At 35.9% G+C, this 22,008-nt stretch overlaps 1 protein-coding gene across 1 annotated transcript in view; it reads left to right on the top strand.

The window, feature by feature from the left end:
* The window catches only part of RABL3 (RAB, member of RAS oncogene family like 3), a 38,388-nt gene that overhangs the window by 9,691 nt on the left and 6,689 nt on the right, over positions 1-22,008 (top strand). The window contains exons 3-5 of the mRNA XM_060099909.1: positions 10,778-10,907; positions 14,863-14,977; positions 17,160-17,310. Coding sequence (XP_059955892.1) covers positions 10,778-10,907; positions 14,863-14,977; positions 17,160-17,310 — 396 coding nt within the window. The remainder of the gene's footprint in view (positions 1-10,777; positions 10,908-14,862; positions 14,978-17,159; positions 17,311-22,008) is intronic.

Here is a 22,008-nt window from a genome sequence, read left to right as displayed (position 1 = left end):
AACTATAAGTGTGGATTTGTCTACTTCTCATTTTAATTCTGCCCATTTTTGTTTATATATTTTGAGGTTGTTTTACTGGGCGTGTTCTAATTTAAGATTGTTTAAACTTCCAGAAGGGTTTAACATTTTATCATCATGATATATCCTCTGTATATCCAGTAATACATTGTACTTTGAAGTCTATTTTGTCTGGTAATAAAACAACTAAATCCACTTTTTTCCCAGTTTTATTGAGATACAATTGACATATAAATTTGTATTAGTTTAAGGTGTACAACAAAATAATTTGATATATGTATATACTGAGAAATGATTACCACAATAAGTTTAGGTAACATGCATAACCTCACATAGTGACAATTTTTTTTCTTGTCATGAGAATTTTTAAGATTGTGTTCACTAATGAATGAATGGATAAAGAAAATGTGTTATATATACAGTGGAATATTATTCAGCCATAAAAAAGAAGGAAATTCTGCCATTTGAAACAACATGGATGGACCTTGAGGGCATTATGCTAAGTGAAATAAGTCAGAGAGAGAAAGACAATTACTGTATTAGCACACTTAGATGTGGAATCTGAAATAAGCAAACTCATGGGAACAGAGAAGAAATTGGTGGTTGCCAGAAGTGGGGGTGGAAGGGGGAGAGGGGTAATATGGGTGAAGATGGTCAAAGGTACAAACTTCCAGTTATAAGATAAATAAGTTCTGGGGATATAATGTACAACATGGTAACTATAGTTAATAGTATTATATTGTGTAAACCAGCTTATTTTTAGTTAATGTTTTGTGGTGTATCTTACTTCCATCTCTTAACTTTTGTTTCCTGTACTCTTGTATTTACAGTGTATTTCTTGTAAATAAGATATAGTTAAGTTTTGCTTTGATAAGCAGTCTGACGTCTTAGTTTTTTAATTTGATTCTTGGACCTTGCCCCCAGATATTCTTTTTTTTTAACATCTTTATTGGTGTATAATTGCTTTACAGTGGTGTGTTAGTTTCTGCTTTATAACGAAGGCCCCCAGATATTCTGATTCAGAGTTATACATGATGCCCAGGAATCTACATTTTAAGAAGCACCTGAGACAATTCTGGTGCAGGTGAACGTTTTGAGGAACACTGGGTAGGATGTGGAACCAGTTTTCCAAGTGGATATGGAAGTGGTTAATGACAGGACTTAGAGAGGCAAGACTATGAATCAGATGCTGACAGGGAGTTAAAAGGTATTAACAGTAAGGAAAGAGGGAGGGAAGGGAGTATAGCTAGATGGTCCAAAGCCTCATGCAAGGTATTTCCTATTTTTCAACTCCAGGGTAATTCGAATGTGGTCTTAGAGTGAACAGCATCCATCTGAGAGGGCAGCAGGAGAAGTTTTGTCTTCAGGATAGAGGCTGGCATCAGTTAATACAATGAGGTTGAGGATAAGAATATAATGGAATTTTATATAATCATGGAGTAAGTTTCTAGGAGAGAAGTGGAAAGATTTGGAAGAAGGAAACAATTGGGATTGAATAATGGGTAGAGGAAGCAGAAAGCAGTTTGGGAATCAGAATATGAGAAACTAAGTAAGGACCCAAAGTATATGGTAACTGAGGATAACAGGTCTTGAGTGTAGCTGGTAGCAAAATTTCCAAAAGAAACTTTGTCTTAGCAGCCTACTGTATATGAAGGTGGAGACTCGGGGTGTATCTGTAAGGAGTGCTTCTACATATGTCCCAGATTGCAGATCAGTATGAGTTTAGTTAGTTCCCAAGACCCTGACCAAGTTTTAGAAGTAACAGTAGCGATTTCCTTTGAAACCCATGCTTTTGGAGAAAGTGAAATTGAAGTTCCCTTGAGTTATCTTATGAAAGACTGCTGACTTTTGAACTCCCTCCATAGTTCCAGGGAACAGTGGGGAGGACGTAAAACTGCCCAAAGGGAGACTGGAATAAAGGCGACAATAGTCGAAGACAAGTGTCATGTAATAATGTGACGGATTTTACTAGAATGAGTGTGTTACTGACTTCTTTAAAGCCAGACTGGCCTGAATTGCATTACCGTGGAAGAGTTGGGCATGTGGGGCTGAAAGTGATCTTGCTTTTATTACTCTTCATGGAATTGGGCTGGTTGATCTGTCTTCTTTGAGAAAAATGCATTTCTTGAGTGACAACATAAGTAAAAGGCATTTTTAAACGATAATCTTAAGGAAAGTTCTGATAGACATGTAAATTATTTTGACTGTTGTTGTAATAAAGTGAACAGTTCTTCCCTCTAGCAAGGATGATTAAATCTGATAAAGCCTTTACCTAAATAACTTGAAAGAACACTTTCTTCTGTAGCAGCTTTTATATTGCAATTACAGCTTCTGTGTTACTGAAACCTGACAGGGGATCTCCAGAATCAGTATAGATCCATAAATACACACTCTTCAGAACTCTTAAAAACAGTTGCTCCGTTTAGCTCATTTCACATCTGTTAAGAGCCAACTAAAAACAGAGATGGTAAAGGTGATAATGTAATTGTTTAATTTCAAGTACTAGGTGAAGCTAATAAGCTTAAAGTATGTACTCAGTAATTATTAACATTTTGGATTTAGTATGCAGTGCAGAGGTGTTCATAACTGAACTGAAGGGAAAACGGAGAAAAGTTTTATTTTGTGGTATTCTTCATTCATTGCCGTGTTCTAATTTTGTTGCCCCAAGTCTAATGGGACCAATATAAATGCATGGCTATGCTTAATTATGAAAACAAAACTTACAGAATTTAATCTTTTCACAAATTATAAATAAGGAAATTGATTTGTCATTTCCAGCTCACTTTAATGGGATTTTTAACTCTAATTTACACATTGCACACAATCAATATCTATTGGATTCCTCTTGGGCAGCATAACAATATACAAGCACTGGGGAGAAAAAAAATTTTTTTAAGGGCAGTCTTCTTACCACTAAAAATATGAGGTGGGAACTGGTAGGTGGGACAAGGTCTTTATATAAATGATCTTTAAAATAATGGTAACAGTAAATGATGGCTAACGTTTTTTAGTGCTTACTTTGGCTAGGCACCTATTTTACATACTAATCCACAAGCCTTAATGCCCACAACCCTTTGAGGTAAGTACTATTAGCTTTCCTATCTGACACATGAAGTAGTTGAGGCACAGAAGTATTAACTGACTTGTCCATGGTCACAGTGCTAATAAGTGATGGAGGTGGAATTCAAACCCAGACAGTCTGGTTCAAAAGCCTGTGCTTTTGATCACTACTCTGTACTGCCTTTTGTTCCGGAATGGTATTAAGAAAAGGGTATTCTAATGCTGTTAAATACAGTAACGACTAGACTCATATGGAGATTTAAATTTAATTTAAATGAACTAAAATTAAAAATTTAGTTGCTTGGTTGAACTAACCACATTTTGAGTGCCCAGTAGTCACATGTTGCTGGTGGTTACTATATGTGACATTTCCATCATCACAGAAAGTTCTGTGGGATAGCTCTGATATAGAATATAAGTGTTCAAGCGAGAAAGTGAGGTGCTTGTGAAGAATAGAAAATTATACTGAGTGTTAATGATTGAATGGGCAGCCTGGGCAATGGACAAATGTACTATTCCTTAAGAAGAGGGATATATATTACAGGTGAGAGAGAAGGAAATGATAAATTTAGCTCTGGACATGATGAAGGGAGGGATCTGTGAGCTATCCAAGGTCTAGAAGGCATTTGACGTGTTGAAGCTCAAGAGAGAATTCTGAGTTGGAATTATCTGTATAGGGATAATCCTGAACCATGAGAGCTGATGAGGTTTTCAGAAAGGAAAATTTAGAAAGAGAAGAGCTGAGGGAGAACCTTGGGGTATATTTAGAGAGTTGATGATGAAAAGGGGGTCAGAGAAAGATTGATCAAAGAGATAGGAGGGATAGCCAAGATGATGAAATACTGCAAGAGCAAAAAAGAGATGAGAATTTCATGAAGGAGGGATTGATTTTTAGTATGAAATAATATAGAGATATAAGGACTAAGAGAAAAAAATTGGATTTGGTGACGATGAAGGTAGTGCTGACCTTTGAGAATGCAATGGAATGTTAGTGGCAGAAACCAAATGATGTGAGTAGGCAGAGAGGAAATAGAAACAGAGGTTTAAATCAGTCGTTTAGAGGTTAAATAAAGGAGCAGATGGGTACAGAATAGAAGGGGGAAGTGAAGGGTTTTTTAATTTATTTTTATATTTTTATATAAATTATTTTATTTTATTTATTTTTGGCTGTGTTGGATTGCCGTGCGAGGGTTTTATCTATAGTTGTGGCAAGTGGGGGCTACTCTTCATTGCAGTGTGTGTGCTTCTCATTGTGGTGGCTTCTGTTGTTGTGGAGCACAGGCTCTAGGTGCACAGGCTTCAGTAGTTGTGGCGTGCAGGCTCAGTAGTTGTGGCTCGTGGGCTGTAGAGTGCAGGCTCAGTAGTTGTGGCACATGGACTTAGTTGCTCTGTGGCATGTGGGATCTTCCCAGACCAGGGATCAAACCCGTGGTCCCTGCACTGGCAGGTGGATTCTTAACCACTGCACCACCAGGGAAGTCCAAGGGTTTTTTTTTAAAATAGAGGAAATGAACTTGGCTGAAGGTAAAACAAGATTACTGGTAAGGAAGAGGCAATTAGCAGACACCTTTATGATATTATTCATTCATTTGTTCATTCATTATATATATTGCATACCTCCTGGGTATCAGACACTGCAAAGAATTAGAAGTACAGCAATGAATGAGACAATTCAATTCCTACTCCCCTGGTACACTCTCATTGTTGACTTTTTTCTATCCTTCTGTCTTTTCTCCCAACTCTCTCCTAAGACCTCCTACCTTCCTGACTCTCTTTAATAATAGTTCTACAGGCACACATACTAAACCAAACTTACTAGAGAATATCTACAGCATCCACTGCTCTTTCCTGATGTGTATCATTTTCTTTACTAAATGTGTTTCTCCTTTTTAGAAATTACAAACAATGAATAAACTCTTCAAATGAGACAAAACATTTTATACTTAGTCTTGATTTGATTTCCAATAAAAAGTTAAGAGGTGAGTAAATGAGAAGTACCAAAGTTACAGTATAGTTCCTTTTCCCATTTGATGATCAGCACATACTTTTGCTACCTGTTGAGAAAAATCCTTCTTTATATAGCTGTAAAGTCTGTAATGACTTTAAATATTTGTTCCTTGATGACCTGATTTAAATATAAAACACATTTCTTGTAGTTTTGCCTTACCCCCCATCATGTTGGGCTCTTAGTATAGCACCGACGTACCACTTATTGTGTCAAGAGCAATACTTGTTAAAATGTCAAGCTTTCCCTTGGAGATCACTCACCCATATAAAAAGTATTATGTCATAGCTACGAGCTACAAGCCACGGTTAAAGTTCTTAGGACTCATTACATTTGAATTAAGTAAAACTTAGTTTAATTCACCAGTTTGGAAAGAAAGAAGGGTACCTTCTCTTCTAATTCTGGAAGGAAACATGAAAAGATTTAATTAAGGAAGGTATTTTGTGGTGAAGAGTACAGATGAATGGGTGAATCTGGCTTGGGAGTGTGTGTAGCCAAAAGGGAGCTGGCTACTAGACTTGGTACATTGCAAGGCTAAGAAGGCATGCTACCTGGAAGTTGTATTACATAGTGGCTATTCTGGAAGAAGTTGCAGTCTGTTTACAGTTTGTAAACATTAGACATTTGAAATAACTTTATTTATTTATTTATTTATTTTGCGGTATGCGGGCCTCTCACTGTTGTGGCCTCTCCCGTTGCGGAGCACAGGCTCCGGACGCGCAGGCCCAGCGGCCATGGCTCACGGGCCCAGCCGCTCCGCGGCATATGGGATCCTCCCAGACCAGGGCACGAACCCGTATCCCCTGCATCGGCAGGCGGACTCTTAACCACTGCGCCACCAGGGAGGCCCTGAAATAACTTTAGAGAAAAAAATGATGTACTTAAATGGTTGCCCAGCTTAATTATGTATGAAAATCACCTAGAGAGCTTTCTTTAAGATACAGCTTCTTGAGCCCCACCCCAGAAGCTTCAAGAGTTGTCCAAGAATCTGTATTTTTTTAAATAAGCCTTCCTATTGGTTCTGATTTAGTTTGTTCTTAGAACTGTACTTGAGAAGCACTGGAATTCAGTAAAATAATAAACTGAGTATAATAAAACCTTAGAGGATGATATATCCTGAATTTATTCCTTGATTTAACTAAACATACCAAAGCATCTAATATGTGCCAGGTATTATGCTATGTTGTAGGCCTACCAAGATGAATAATATGGTCCATGCTCTTAAGCTCAGAGTCTAATAGAAGAGATATCGGCAGATAAATAAGACAGTGTAGTTAGTGAAATGATAGAACTGTGCAGGATGTTATGGGAGCAAATAAGAAGAGTACCTAACTGGCCCTGATTGGTTTTGGAGCCAGGGAGGGTGGCAGGATCAACAAAGCTTCACTAAAGTGGTTGAGCTTTTTGATACCAGGTAACTGACTCCTTATAATACCTTGTATTGTCCGTTTCAGTGGTTTTGCTTAGAAATCTTGATAATATAAGTTTTAAATTTCCTTGCTTTCATAAACAGAATTCATGTAGTTTAACCTTTTTATTGATGATTTAACATTTTCACATATTATCAGTTATTTATGCCATATAACAAAATAGTGATACCTTTTATCACAGTATACAAGATTACTTTCTGTTATCCACAATGGTCCCCAACTGCTGTGATTTTGCTGTTGTCATTTTTGTGTCCTGTCCTCTTTGTTGCCAGTCTGCTAATTGTCTTCTCTTAATGTCAGTGTGGCTATCTGTAGAATATCTTATTTACTTAAAGTTTTCCTTGGAAAAGGATTTGGACCAAAAAAATGTGAATAAGTAAAAAGTATGAAGCATTCTGTTAAACATATATTGATACATGCATTTTAGGACATCTATTTTAACTATTCAGCTATCTTGCTTTCTGTTATTTCAGAGCCATTTGATATACAGAATATAACTTCTTCGTTTTATAAGCAAAGAAACTGAGACTCAAAGATATCAGGGATAATTAGTAGCAATCAATGAATATAGTCTAGGCTTCCTGATACCAAAAGAGTTCCATTGTATAAAATCAGTAATTCTTAATTAGAGGTTACAGCAAAATCATTTGGAGAATTGTTCAAATTATGCATGCCAAGGACTGGACCCCAAAGTTACTGATTCAGTAAGTCTGACATGTATATTTCTTTTTTTTTAAGGACTTTTTTTTCAGCTTTATTGAGATATAATTGACAAATAAAGTTGTAAGATATTTAAAGTGTATATTGTGATGATTTACTATATTCTTACACATCGTGAAAGGATTCCTCCCATCCAGTTAATTAGCACATCCATCACCTCACATGTTTATTTATTATTTATTTGGTGAGAACACTTAAGTTCTACTCTCTTAGCATGTTTCAGTTATACAATAGAGTATTATCAACTACAGTCACCAGTCACCATATTATACATTAGGTCCTCAGACCTTATTCATTTTAGAGCTGAAAATTTGTACCTTTATACCAATTTCTCCCTATTTCCCCCACCCCTGCAACCCCTGGCAACCACTTTTCTATTTTCTGTTTCTATGAGTTTAACTTTTTATTTAGATTCTACATATAGGTGATAGCATGCAGTTGTTTTTTTTTCCCCCCTCTGAGTGGCTTGTTTCACTTAGCATAATTCCCTCAAGATCCAATCATGTTGTCGCAAATGGCAGGATTTCCTCTCCCCCCCCACCCCCCGTGGCTGAATAATGGGATAATATTCTATTCTCATGGCTGTATATCACATCTTCTCTATTCCTTCATCCTTTGACAGACACTTAAATTGTCTTCATACCTTGGCTGTTGTGCACAGAACATGGGAGTGCAGATATCTCTTCAGTATCCTGTTTTCATTTCCTTTGGATATATACCCAGAAGTGGGCTTGCTGGATCATATGGTAGTTCTATTTTTAACTTTTTGAGGAACCTTCATTCTGTTTCCATGGTGGCTGAACCAATTTACATTCCCACCAGTAGTGTACAAGGATTCCCTTTTCTCCACATGCTTACCAACACTTGTTATCTCTTGTCTTTTTGATAACAGCCATATTAAGAGGTATGAGGTGCTATCTCACACTTTTGATATGCATTCCCTTCTGATTAGTGATATTGAGCACCGTTTCAGGTATTTGTTGACCATTTGTCTTCTTTGAAAAAATGTCTATTCAGTTCCTCTGCCCAATTTTTAAATTGGTTTTTTTGCTATTGAATTGTATTATTTCTTTATATATTTTGGATATTAACCCTTTATCAGATGTATGATTTGCAAATATTTTATCCCATTCCATAGGATGCCTTTTCCCTTTGTTGCTGGTTTCCTTTGCTGTGTAGAAGCTGTTTTATTTGATGTAGTCCCACTTGTTTATTTTTTGCTTTTGTTGGCATGTATATTTCTAAAAAAAAAAACCACCGTATTATAATCTGGCTCTTGTCTATATTCTAATAGATAAGGTTGCCATATATCAGATTTCGTTTCTGAAATATAAGCAGTAAATTCTTATAGATTCTAGACAATGAGAAAGAGAGAGATTTTGGAGTTTACTCTGAGTAAGAAAGTCATTGGAGAGTTTTGAATTGAAGGGGGATATGATCTAACTTTCATTTTTAAATGATCACTCTGGCTACTATATGGAGAACAAATGGAGGGTGGTGGGGAAGTGAGTCGGTGAGGCTCTAGTGGGGAAATCAGTTAGGGGATGATTACATTAATTCAGGCCAAGAGATAGATAGAGGCTTTGAGGGTGGTAATAGTTGAGATGGTGAGAAGTGAACGGGTTTTGGATATTTTTTTAAGGCAAAAGCAACAGAATTTGCTGACAAATCAGATATGCAGTATGAGCGGAGTTAAGTTTTAAGTTAAGAGTTAAGTTAACACTTAAGTTTTTGCACCTTCCACTAACTAGAAGGCTAGAATTGCCTTTTACTGAATCAGAAAACTGGGAGAAGAATGGGTTTGGGAGGAAGATTGGGATATTATTTTTAAATATGTTAAATTTGAGGTGCCTGTTAGACATCCAAATTGTAGTTAGGTGATATGGTAATCTGAGGTTCAAGGGACTGCTCCAGGATGTATATAAATTTGGAATTCATCAACGTATTTATGACATTTTAAATCATAAGAGTAGATGAAATTGTCAAAAGAGCAAGTATTGCGAGATATCCAAGAACTAAACCTTGGAACACTAACAATTAAGAGGGTAGAGAGATGAGGACAACCCAAATGGAGACTGAAAAGGCTTAGCCAGTGTGAGGTGGGAAGAAAAGCAGAACAGTATGATATCCCGTAAGTTAAGTGAAGAAAGTATTGAAAGAGGAGTGATTAGTTTTATCAGATGGTAGAGTAAGATGGAAACTGTTTATTGATTGTTGGATTTAGCAGTGTGGAAGCCATTAATGACCTTGATAAGGAATATTTCAGTGGGGTGACTGGGACAAAAGGTGTGACAGGAATGAGTTCAAAAGAGAATATAAGGAAAAGAATTAGAGACGGTTGAGAAGAGCCAACTCTTTGGAGGGCTTTTGCTGTGAAAAGGAATAGAGAAGTGGTATGGCAGCTAGGGGAAGACATGAAGTCAAGAGAAGGTTGTTTTTTTTTTTTTCTTTTTTTTTTTTTTTTGCGGTACGCGGGCCTCTCACTGTTGTGGCCTCTCCCATTGCGGAGCACAGGCTCCGGACATGCAGGTTCAGCGGCCATGGCTCACCGGCCCAGCTGCTCCGCGGCATGTGGGATCCTCCCAAACCAGGGCACGAACCCATGTCCCCTGCATCAGCAGGCGGACTCTCAACCACTGCGCCACCAGGGAAGCCCAAGAGAAGGTTATTTTAAGATGGGAAAACTTATGGCATGGTTGTTCGCTGGTGGGAATTATCCAAGAGAGAGGGAAAACTTGATGATGAAAGGGAGAATTGATAGAGCTACCTCTTTGATAAGAAAGAAGGGATGGGGTTTTATGCATAAGAAGGGGATTTGACCTTAGAGACACAGACAGTTTATCTATAATAGCTGCAAGGAAAGCAGATTATATGGGTACAGATGCAGGGAGTGGATAGATAAGGGAAGAGCAGGTTGTAGAGTTCTCTTCTGATTGCTTTTGTCTCTGGCAGCAATATTATTAGCTGTGCTTGAGGACAAGGAAGAGAGATTGGAAGTTTGAAAAAGAGGAGTAAGTGTGAAATAGTTACCTAGGGGAGGAAAAGAGGAAATAGACTATGGAACTGATTGAAGGAGAGCTCCAAAGGTAGACTTGAATTTAAAATGAATCCAGTTAGCTTGAATGTATATTTTTCTGAACATTACACTCGCTAGCTGGGTTGCAGACATGGAATACAGGAAAAGATGGATATAATCAGGGCTGGAGTTTTGTCTAATGAATACCATGTGAGGGAGGGGTAAAGGAGAGATTAAAATGACGAATAGCAGAATTTATGCTTAGTTAGGAAGGAAGTGAAGGTTTGGAAGTGGAAGGGGGGTCTTTGGAAGGTGTTAGGATCCATGAACTATAGGGACCTTTGGGGTCAAAGATTATTATTAGAGTTGGAGTGTTAGAGAGAGGAAGCTGCAAAGATAGGAGGTGGTGATTAGAGAGTCAGAGGGTAAGCTACTGATATGGAATGTTCAGTGCTTTAAACTGGAGTGAGGGTGTTTATGAGTTTTCTTAGTGGCTATAATAATTATTTTGATGGATTGATTTGTTAGGTTCATGACTACAAAGAAGGAACCCCAGAAGAGAAGACCTACTATATAGAATTTTGGGATGTTGGAGGCTCTGTGGGCAGTGCCAGCAGTGTGAAAAGCACAAGAGCAGTATTCTACAACTCTGTAAATGGTAAAACATTTTTTATTTTTACCATATATTAATGGTCTCAGATCATCTGATGAGGAATGCTGGACTCATCTTAATTTGAAAGATCTAAGATACTCCCAACTCTTAATTTAAATCTGCATATCACATTCCAGTTCGTGTTTTTTAGATTCTAACTATGTATTTCAGAACATCAGATATTTGCTTTGTCTAAGTGTTTCTATTTATATTATTGTCATAAACTAAATATTGAGAGAGAGTTTGGGTACTTGACATAAAACATGGAACCTTCCAAAACACTGTCCCCTGGGAGTGCTGTTTCTTCAGTCAACTGAGTATATACCATTAGGAGTCCCATGGTCTAAGCCAGATGTCCCAGAGATACTGAGGTTTTTTTTTGTCTGCTCCTTAGAGTCCTGTGTAATTATAAAAGCTGCCTAAGGATGTTTTTAGGGGTGCAGAAATTTCATCCAGTTATAGATATACAAACACCTGGAGCAGACTTCCAGGTAGAGGTGTGTAATAGGACATAATTGCAGTTCATAGAGTGCCTACTCTGTGTCCAGGAACTAAACTACTGACACCTGTGATTTACCTATAGAATTTTTTTTATGTTCTCTTTTCTTTCATTCATTTTTTACCTTTTTTTTTTACTGTGAAATATAATTTCAACTTCTCTTTGATTGATGTACCAAAAGATTTAGTATCTTACCCCTTCCTTTCTGGTAGATGCTTAGCTATTAATTGGCCTTCATTTATACTATGCTTAGATCTCATTCTATATTAAGTAAGCATTGTAATTATTCAGTACCATCTTCATTAATTATATTCCTCTTTCAATATCTTACCCCATATCATAAGGTGTTGTAGATACTTCAAAAAAGTAGAGAAGGCTCTTGCCATTGAATGCATACTGTAGAATACAGGATGAGTCATGTTAGTTCAGACCTATGTCGCATTTAGCTTGGAATTCTATCTGAAAGTGTCACAATCTAATTGAAGAAACAAAATATTCATAAATGAAACAAAACACAGTTTAAGATGGTGACATTAATATATGACATCATAATGATACATGATAATGGCATATATTAATAGAATGTATATAAATGAAAAAACAGTGAGATAAGACTGGTATAGTGTTAGGTGACTTGCTAAAGAGCTGGAGAGAAAGAAATGAAGCCTGGTTTAGATCTAGGATCAAGTGATAAACTTGGATTATATCAGTCAAATGACTTGTCAAAGTTGATATCAATCCGATTTGGCAAAGAAAAATTTGGATAAATAACACTTTTCCTGTTTAGATCTTTTTGAGAAAGAGTTAGGATAAAAATTATAAATAAATAATAAAGTTAAAGACCATTCAAATCCTAGAAACTTTATGGAATTCTGAGTTGTAAGCTTAGTAAGTACTGAAGAAATCCATCTAAATCCATATTTATTTGGTTATCTTTTCTATGCCTACTCTCCATTAGTGATTTGTGTCTTCCTTAAATATTATTGAAGTAATTTCATATATCCTATGTTAGTTTTACAAGTAAGACTGAGAGATATTCCTGTTTCTTAAAAAAAAAAAAAAACTCCCTATTAAGAGCAATCTTAATAGGGACTCACAGACATAGAAAACAAAATTATGGTTACCAAAGGGGAAAGGGAGGGAGGGATAAATTAGGAGTTTTGGGATTAGCAGATACAAACTACTATATATAAGATAGATAAACAATAAGGTCCTACTGTATAGCACAGGAAACTATATTCAATATCTTGTAATAACCTATAATGGAAAAGAATCTGAAAAAATATATATCTGAATCACTTTGCTGTACACCTGAAACTAACACAATATTGTAAATCAACTATACTTCAATGAAAAAGAAAGAAAAATCAGTTTCTGTGTTCTTCGAGCCTACCTCTGGAACATTTCTCTTGGTAGAAGCATTCAAGGTTCTTTACTCCATCTACCATACTTACTTTTCTAAGAAACAGAGCACAAGGATCACTCCATTCAAATACAGTCTATTCTTAGCAATAACTTCCTTCCCTCAATACCCTACCTCTTCCCACTGTGATGAATGAGGCTGGTAATCCCCAAAGGAAACCTGTAAAGTGTCTCTACCTCTCTATTTTTAAAGATTTAGAACATATTCTGATCAGCTATCACCCTGATTTCTTTCCTTTGGGCCTCACTGTGTCCCGTCCCTTCTAGCTCACAATACAAAGCAGGAACTCTCAGCCCAAATGAAAGAAGGAAAATAAGGAAAAAGGTGCTCAATGCCCTTAAAAGCTCAAAAGCCTTAAATAGAGATCCTCAAAAAATAAACTCCTCCCTGTGCATCTAATAGCTCATTTAGGCCTTTGTAATCTTTTCACTCTCCCAACCAAACCAACCCATAGTTTTGTGGTATTAACCTAGGAAATAAGGAAAGGAGAAAATATCATCCACTCCCTTTGCCCTGAAGTAACTTTATTCTGCCTTCCTCCAGTCTTTTACTGTCAGAATACTTGATTTCAAATTCTGGCTACCCCACTTACCATGTGACCTAGGGTAAGTTACTCAACCTCTCTGAGCCTCAGCTTCCACATGGGTAAAATGAAGATAATAATTCTTACCTCATAGGACTGTTCTGAAAATCAAATTAGATGCTACACGTAAAGCACAATACTTACCACATAAATACTGAATAAATGTTAGCTATATTCTTTAACGGTAGCTCTTTATTCCTTTTTTAAAATCTATCCTTGTTCATGTTTCCTTAATGCCTAATAGAGCCCCTCATTGAGGAAGGTAGAGTGAATGCAGTTGGACACGGGGGCAAGTGTCAGATCTCTATTTTTTCCAGAACCCAGGAGAGATACAGATTTATCTGAGCTAACTGGAACTAGTCAACTATAATTTGCACAAGCACCTTAGTTGCACAATGTCTGTAAAAACTAGAGGAGCCAAATAATTCTAACTCTTATGCCCTTCTTTTTCAAATTTACATATCTTATTACATCTTGAAGATGGAAGAATCATCAGTTTCACATTCTCCCCTCACAGTAGAATCTGGGTAATATAGGCAAGGGTTGGGGGTTTAAAAACCTATTGTCTCTTGATCACAAGGTGGTACCCTAAATTTCACTAGGCATTAAAGCTTTTCCTTTTTTGTCAATATCATATTGTAATAACCTGCTTTACCTTTCTGTCTAGGATCTTAACTGATTCTGTTTAATTGTATTTCTAAGGCTTATTACATTTTGGTATTTTTCAATCTCTTAAAAGTCCATCTGTTTTGTACTATTCATACTTCTTGACTATCTTTTCCTACCTCCTTCTAGTGGCATATTTCTTTTGCTTTGTTAACTAGATCTCTTACAGGTAGAGCAAGCTTAGATAGCTAGCCATTAATCCAAAGAACTAAATGATTAGACTTTTGAGTTGATTAGGTTCAGGTGATCTACAAGAAAACATCTTGTCAGCTAAAGAATAGGAATTGTATCAAATTAAATCAATACCATTTTAATAAATTTTTATTATTAAATATTTTAATGAGTGTAAGTAATATGTGTATGTATCATGTCTATGACAGATGCATAGTGTGGAAAAAAAATAACCTTTTTGAATGAATATAATTTCCTATATACTTGAAGTAGTTTTGATTCTTTTTATTGATGAAGTAGTTCTGTAATTAGGACCAGGCAGAATAGGCACTCATTAAGTGTTGAATGAAGAAAAAAAGAAAAGACATTCTAAAAGTTTAATGACATCTGTCAGCCCTTGTAGAATTTTTTTAAAGTTATATAACTGACAGAGAAAAGCTTTTAGATAATTATTTTAAAATAATTATTTGCGAGAACTTACAGAGGAAATTTTAAAATAATTGTGTCTGAGTTTGTTAGTCATACCAAAATGCATTCAGTAAGCAACCTAATGTTTTGCCAATTGTGAAATGAAGAGGAGTTGTTACAATATTGACATTATTTTCTTTGGTTATTTTAGGTATTATTTTAGTCCATGACTTAACAAATAAGAAGTCATCCCAAAACTTGTATCGTTGGTCATTGGAAGCTCTCAACAGGGATTTGGTGCCAACTGGAGTCTTGGTAACAAATGGGTAAGCCCAGATTACTCCACAGTTGGTTTGAAATGCTATAGCAATCCCAGGAATGTACCCTCCAAAATAACATTCTGTACAATGTTTGATTTGCAAATATTTTCTTCCACTCTGTAGATTGTCTTTTCATTCTCTTAACAGTATCTTTCACAAAGCAATAGTTTTTCATTTTGATGAAGTCTAATTTCTCTTTTATGTATTATGTTTTTAGAATCATGTATAACAACTCTTTGCCTAATCCCAGATCATGCAGGTTTTCTCCTGTGTTTCTTCTAGAAGTTTTACAGGTTTTGGTTTACTTTTAGATCTATGATCTGTTTTGAGTTAGTTATAATGTGTGAGGGTTTGGTTGAGGTCGATTTTTGTATATGAATGTCCAGTTGTTCCAACATTATTTGTTTCTCTGAATCCTAATCTTCTTCATAATGGTAGTTAAATATAGTGGCCTGAAAGATGCAAGGTTTTTTGTTTTCACCTAAGTGATACTGAGCATATAATACAATACCTGGTTATCTGTCTCTTTGTGATGATAAGGTATTATCAGACTTATCCATTCATGATAAAATTCCCCATTTACTTTCTACCTAATGATTTAAAAAGAAAAAAAGAATTTTGAGATCAAATTTCAAATTGGATATAAGATTTAATGAAAGAAAGTGAGAAAAAGGAAAGTTAAAAAGAGAAATAAGAGAACAGATTGTAAATATACATATATTATGTGCAACATATGTTATGTTACATATATACAATAAATATATATGTTAATGTGCAAGAGTTTATGAAAGACTGCAAGTGACAAATATGTGTATCAAAGATGATGTTTGATAAAATATATACAAAAAGTTGTATGTAAGCCAGAGTTAGAGTACGGGGGGAAAAAAGTCCTAAAGGAGGGCACTTTCAAAACTTTATTCTCTAATAAAGCAAATTTCAGTTTTGGACCATGTCTCCTAAGTCAACATTGATGTTAGTAAGAAAAATCAAAGGCCTTGAACTCAAACTATTGTTGGCTTTGATGCAGTAATTAGAATGATAGTATTTTTATGAAATGGGAGGTAACATAATTGAAAACAGTTTTGTTCAGAGGCTGAACAGTAACTGAGGCTCTGTAAGGTTATTGTGAAGGGCAAAAAGATTTGGTAAGTTCTTGTGCGTGGCGCACACACAAACACAATTTAGATTATTCAAAGAGACAGAAGAGTGATGTCAAAGGAAGGAAAAAAATTATGCTCACCTGGTTTGTATTGATTGGGTTATGCAATATTGATTTACTGTCACAAGGTGTTGCAACCAGATTTTGCTGACTGTTATAAACTGAGCTTATAATATGTCAGAACTCCAAATCTGTTTCATTTCTCATATGTGAGTAGAATTTATATTAATTGAACAACATTGGGCTCTATGTTCCTTTCAGTAATAGGAAGACAGTGACCCAAGGCCACTAACCCTAAGTGATTCTTACTACCTGTTCTGTGTCTCCCACAGCTCTCGTGTCAGGACAAACAACTATTTGGTACTTAATTCTTTCCTTTTACTATTCATTTTGCATTTCAGTTGTTTCTTTCCCTTTCCATTTGTTGAATCCATCTTTCCCCAGGCTGTAGCATCACCTATGGTTGATTTATTCTGGCCTTCAGCATTCCTATTTCTGATTTTCCTAAAATGATCTATTTTTCTTTACTATTCATAGACAGAAATGAGTATGGTAGGTGTAAAACTTACGCATACCCCAGAAGGTACCCAGAAGCTTGACATTTTCGCCTCTGGCAAAAGGCATGACTGCCATGCTAGGGTACTGGGTTTTCTCTCCACTGAGGTTTGAATCCACTCTCTGCATCTACCCAGAAAAATTCCTGAGCTGTTAGCCTTAGAAGACAGAGCTTTGGGAGAAGTCAAGTCAAACTACTTTCATATACCTGGTGGGCACTCAGTTTGTTCAAGTAGTATATAAAGACCCATGGGACAAGTTTTGAGTTGTTGAATTAATAGTTGGAACTTGAAAGATGGTGAGGATTGATTGAAAAAATGAACAAGTAGGTGGGAGAAAAGTAAGTTTATAGGTAATGGGTGAGCAAGAGTCAGTGAAGCATCTGTAAAATAGTGTGAGTAGTTGCATTTAAATATTACACATCTACATCAGAAAGGTCAATTCTATTCACCTCTTCATTATTATTTGTCACAGGGATTATGACCGGGAACAGTTTGCTGATAACCAAATCCCGCTGTTGGTAATAGGGACTAAACTGGATCAGATTCATGAAACCAAGCGCCATGAAGTTTTAACTAGGACTGCTTTCCTGGCTGAGGATTTCAATGCAGAAGAGATTAATTTGGTGTGTATTTTTTACTAATGCATGTTTGTATTATTATCAGGTAAAGGCAAAACCAAAGACTTTGAAAGTTCTGTATTCTCACAGAGGAAGCTTTATATTTGAAATCAGGCATTTGGGTTCTAGTCCAAAAAGTAATGAAGATTGAAGCCAACATAGATTATGAGATGGGCAAAGCCTCCTTATATGCTGACCTGCTGGAATGTTCAAACTTTGTTTTATTCTTGCTTTAGAAAAGCCTCTTAGCTTCTTAAACTATAGAATTTACCTTAAAGGGGAAACAAGTATATAAATGAGAAAATTACAAACTGTAAACTAGGAGTGCTTCATAAGCATTAGTTTATATAAACTAATGTATAGTTAGTAATGTATAAGCATTAGTTTATACAATGGATTGAGTCCTTTCCTGAGATATTTAGCTCAATTAGAACTGGACATTAAGAAGGCTAGAAAAGTTCTCATATAAGCTAGTTAGTGTTGCCTAGAGAATGATCCTGGCCAGCAGCTTCAGTCATGGTTTATATGTCATTGTTCGCAAGTAGGATTTCTGCAACATATCAGTGCACTGGCATTCCAGACGTGGTGGTGGTAGTTTAATACTACTAATGGCTAACATTTATTAAGCACTTATTAGTGCCAAGCACTGTTCTAGTGCTCTGTGTACATTATCTCACATGCATAGTCTTCACATCAATCCTATAAGGTAGGTACTATAAGTACCTCCATTTTAAAAACGAAGACTAGAAGCAAAGAGGGGTAATTAGGCCAAGGTTACACAGGTCAAACCAGGCACTCTGACTCCAGAGACCATGCTCTACAATTAAGCCTGTTTTCCACTTAATTATCCTTCACCTAACATTTAGAATCTCGGAGCTGAAAGAATTGTTAGAAATCATCTAGATCACCAATTACTCAAACCTGACTGTGTATTCAATATTATAGTTTTTGTGAAAATTTTTGAATAAGTGCCCCACAGCTGGAGCTTTTTATTCATAAGGTTTGACAAAAGGACTCAGTAATTTTAACTAATGACTCAGCTGATTCTGATGCCCTTTCTCTGTGAATCAACATTGGTGAATATGGCTTGGTTCAACTCCACCTGTACCCCCATAATTGAGTCAGCTTTTGCCTGCCATTCCATTGTTTTTTACATTCTGCTTTGCAGTGGAGATGCTTTATTTTTCTCAGCTGCCACCATGGAATATTCAGCATAAATACCCAGGTAGTCAACACTGGACCATCATATTCCAGAGAATTCCTGTTACATAGAATATATAATATCCTTGTCGAAGAAGTACTGAGGTTACTTTGTTTGAACATTGTTTCCAAAGGGAAATTACCATTGAATAGCTTAATTTGTTCCAGCAATTACTTTTTTTTTAATAATAAAAGTAGCTGGCATTTATTAAGTGCTTACACATGCTAGACACATACTATTTTACTTTTAATGTATTTTAGAATGCATCTGTTTCCAGTGCCTGTGGGTTTCTGTGACAATCATCTAGATATGTGCTTTTCCTATTTTACTTGCAAAGTCAGGGCGATCTTTAATTGTTAACAAGATGTAAAGGTACTCAAGTGGCAAACATGGTCTTCACAGAATTCACATACAACATACTTATGGCCTTTTATCAGTGTACACCTTCAAGAACACAGCAGAAACAAGAGGGTCTTGAGGATGCAGGGAAGAAAAAATGAGGAGGAAAATTGGATAAGAGTTTCAAAAAGAGGTAACAGTCAAAAAGACTCAGCAAGTAAATATAAAGTCTCAAGTAAAAACTAATTTAACACTGTTAGTGCTAGCATCTTTGGTTACTGTAGGAATTTACTTAAAATTATTAAAAAGTAAGAATTAACATAACTGTATACATCAAAGATAGAATCAAAGCTTTCTTGTGCCTGGAAAAAAAAAGGCAAGTTGTTTAAATTATAAACAGGGAGGAGATTACTTATTTTTTAAAATCCTATTAGGTTTTTTTGTGTCTAGCACAAATTTTCCTCTGTTATGTGTTTACTTCAAAGTGATCATTCTGAAGCATCTTCCCTAGTTAATGTTTCTTTCTCAAGCTTAGGCAAGCATTTAGAGATATCAATTTTCAGGCTTTGCCCTCCACCATGATCAATAGCAGATAGTTATAGTTCTTTCAGATCTAAAATTCTCTTCCTAAAATCATAGGGTTTCTCTAGCCTGGTCAACCTGAAATTGTGGAGGCTTAGAAATAAGTTTTTGGGAGGTTTTGTCTGTTTGTTTGATGTTTGATTTAATTTTTGTATTTAGTACTTTAGCTCTATTTGGAGTCATCTCTGAAGTCTTTTGACAATCTGATGATTATGTGATCAATATCTGTTTTGTAAAACATATCTAATACAGATCTAGTTAAGGTTTGTCTTTTATATGCCTCAATTGCTGTATAAATGTGTTCAAACATGATTTCAAATACAACAGTTTACACGATGACATTTCAGTCTGCTTAATCCATATATAGAATTATCTTTTATTATGTTAGGTGCTTCTGTGTCTGAAAATTCAATCTGATGGCATTTTCTTGGGATGAAGAAAGAAGGAAACTAATATTTCAGTACCTACTATGTGTCAGACATTCATTATCTCATTTAATTTTCACAAAAATCCTATGGGTTAAGTATCACTATCTCCATTTCACAAATGAATAAGCTCAACTTTAAAGGTTTAGTAACCTAACCAATGTCACACAATCTAGAGATGTTGGGATAGATACTCAGATTGAGAGCCTGCTGGCTTCAAAGACCTCTGATTTTTCTTTTACTCTATGATCTTTGAAAAGTTGTAGTCTCTCTTTTCTTTTGTGGTTTTGGAAAATGTATAGCTTCTGGTCAGAATTTAAAATGTGAGCCTTGAATGTTGTATATTGGTAAAATAGGGATTGTTACAAAATGCATTGGAAAGGAATCATGTGGGCTTAGAGATTACAATCAGAATAAATGCAACAATAATAACTTCAGTGATTTCCCAAGGGACACAGGTGATCTATAACTGAAAAAATAAATACTATCCTTGCAAAGGAGCCTATATGATATCCCCATGGTTGGGTCTTAGGTGGCATTTGAGGTACAAATCAAAGTACTCAGTCTCTTGAGTTGGCAAGTCAGTGATGACAAGCTAAGGCAATTCAACATTGGAATTCCAGGAAAGGGATAGTAAACCTTTTAAGGTCTTTACTAATCATTGCAATGTACTAGTCACTTCATTATAATGTTTCAGATTCTTTTGTCTCTTCAGAGCCCCATTTTTTCCTATTTGTATCCTAATAGTAAATATCTGTTGTTTATTATTTATTATTAAAAATAATATTTAATGATATTTTAAAATAAACTTTTCTATTGTTTATTTTAACCAAAAAATATATCTATTGTTTATTATTATCTTTATGGCCTACCAAGAGATGTAATGCCTTGCATTCAGTGAGTGAGAAATCCCTGGCCACCGTTCTGTTTGTTTTTTGCTCCTCTTGCTCTTTATTTTCATGCTTCCTACTATTCCTAAGAACTTCATAGTACTTAAGTTAGTTGAGCACTGGTGAGTAACTAGTGCTAAAAAGTGAAGTGTTGTCCTCAGAATGAGAGAAAATATTTGCAAATGAAGCAACTGACAAAGGATTAATCTCCAAAATATACAAGCAGCTCATGCAGCTCAATATCAGAAAAACAAACAACCCAATCCAAAAATGGGCAGAAGACCTAAATAGACATTTCTCCAAAGAAGATATACAGATTGCCAACAAACACATGAAAGGATGCTCAACATCACTAATCATTAGAGAAATGCAAATCAAGACCACAATGAGGTATCACCTCACAGTGGTGAGAATGGCCATCATCAAAAAATCTAGAAACAATAAATGCTGGAGAGGATGTGGAGAAAAGGGAACCCTCTTGCACTGTTGGGAATGTAAATTGATACAGCCACTATGGAGAACAGCATGGAGGTTCCTTAAAAAACTAAAAACAGAACTACCATATGACCCAGCAATCCCACTACTGGGCATATACCCTGAGAAAACCATAATTCAGAAACAGACATGTACTACAATGTTCATTGCAGGACTATTTAAAATAGCCAGGACATGGAAGCAACCTAAGTGTCCATCGACAGATGAATGGATAAAGAAGATGTGGCACATATATACAATGGAATATTACTTAGCCATAAAAAGAAACGAAATTGAGTTATTTGTAGCGAGGTGGATGGACCTAGAGTCTGTCATACAGAGTGAAGTAAGTCAGAAAGAGAAAAACAAGTACCATATGCTAACACATATATATGGAATCTAAAAAAAAATAAAAAATAGTTCTGATGAACCTAGGCGCAGGACAGGAATAAAGAAGCAGATGTAGAGAATGGACTTGAGGACACGGGGAGGGGGAAGGGTAAGCTGGGACGAAGTGAGAGAGTAGTAGCATTGACATGTATACACTACCAAATGTAAAATAGATGGCTAGTGGGAAGCAGCTGCATAGCACAGGGAGATCAGCTCCGTGCTTTGTGACCACCTAGAGGGGTGGGATAGGGAGGGTGGGAGGGAGGTGCATGAGGGAGGGGATATGGGGATATATGTATACATATAGCTGATTCACTTCGTTATATAGCAGAAACTAACACACCATTGTAAAGCAATTATACTCCAATAAAGATGTTAAAAAAAAAAGTTGCCTGTTTTTAAT

The sequence above is a fragment of the Mesoplodon densirostris genome, chromosome 5, assembly GCF_025265405.1.
Source record: "Mesoplodon densirostris isolate mMesDen1 chromosome 5, mMesDen1 primary haplotype, whole genome shotgun sequence".
NCBI lineage: Eukaryota > Metazoa > Chordata > Mammalia > Artiodactyla > Ziphiidae > Mesoplodon > Mesoplodon densirostris.
Note: the sequence above shows the minus strand (reverse complement) of the source record. Positions and strands in the feature narration are given on the sequence as shown.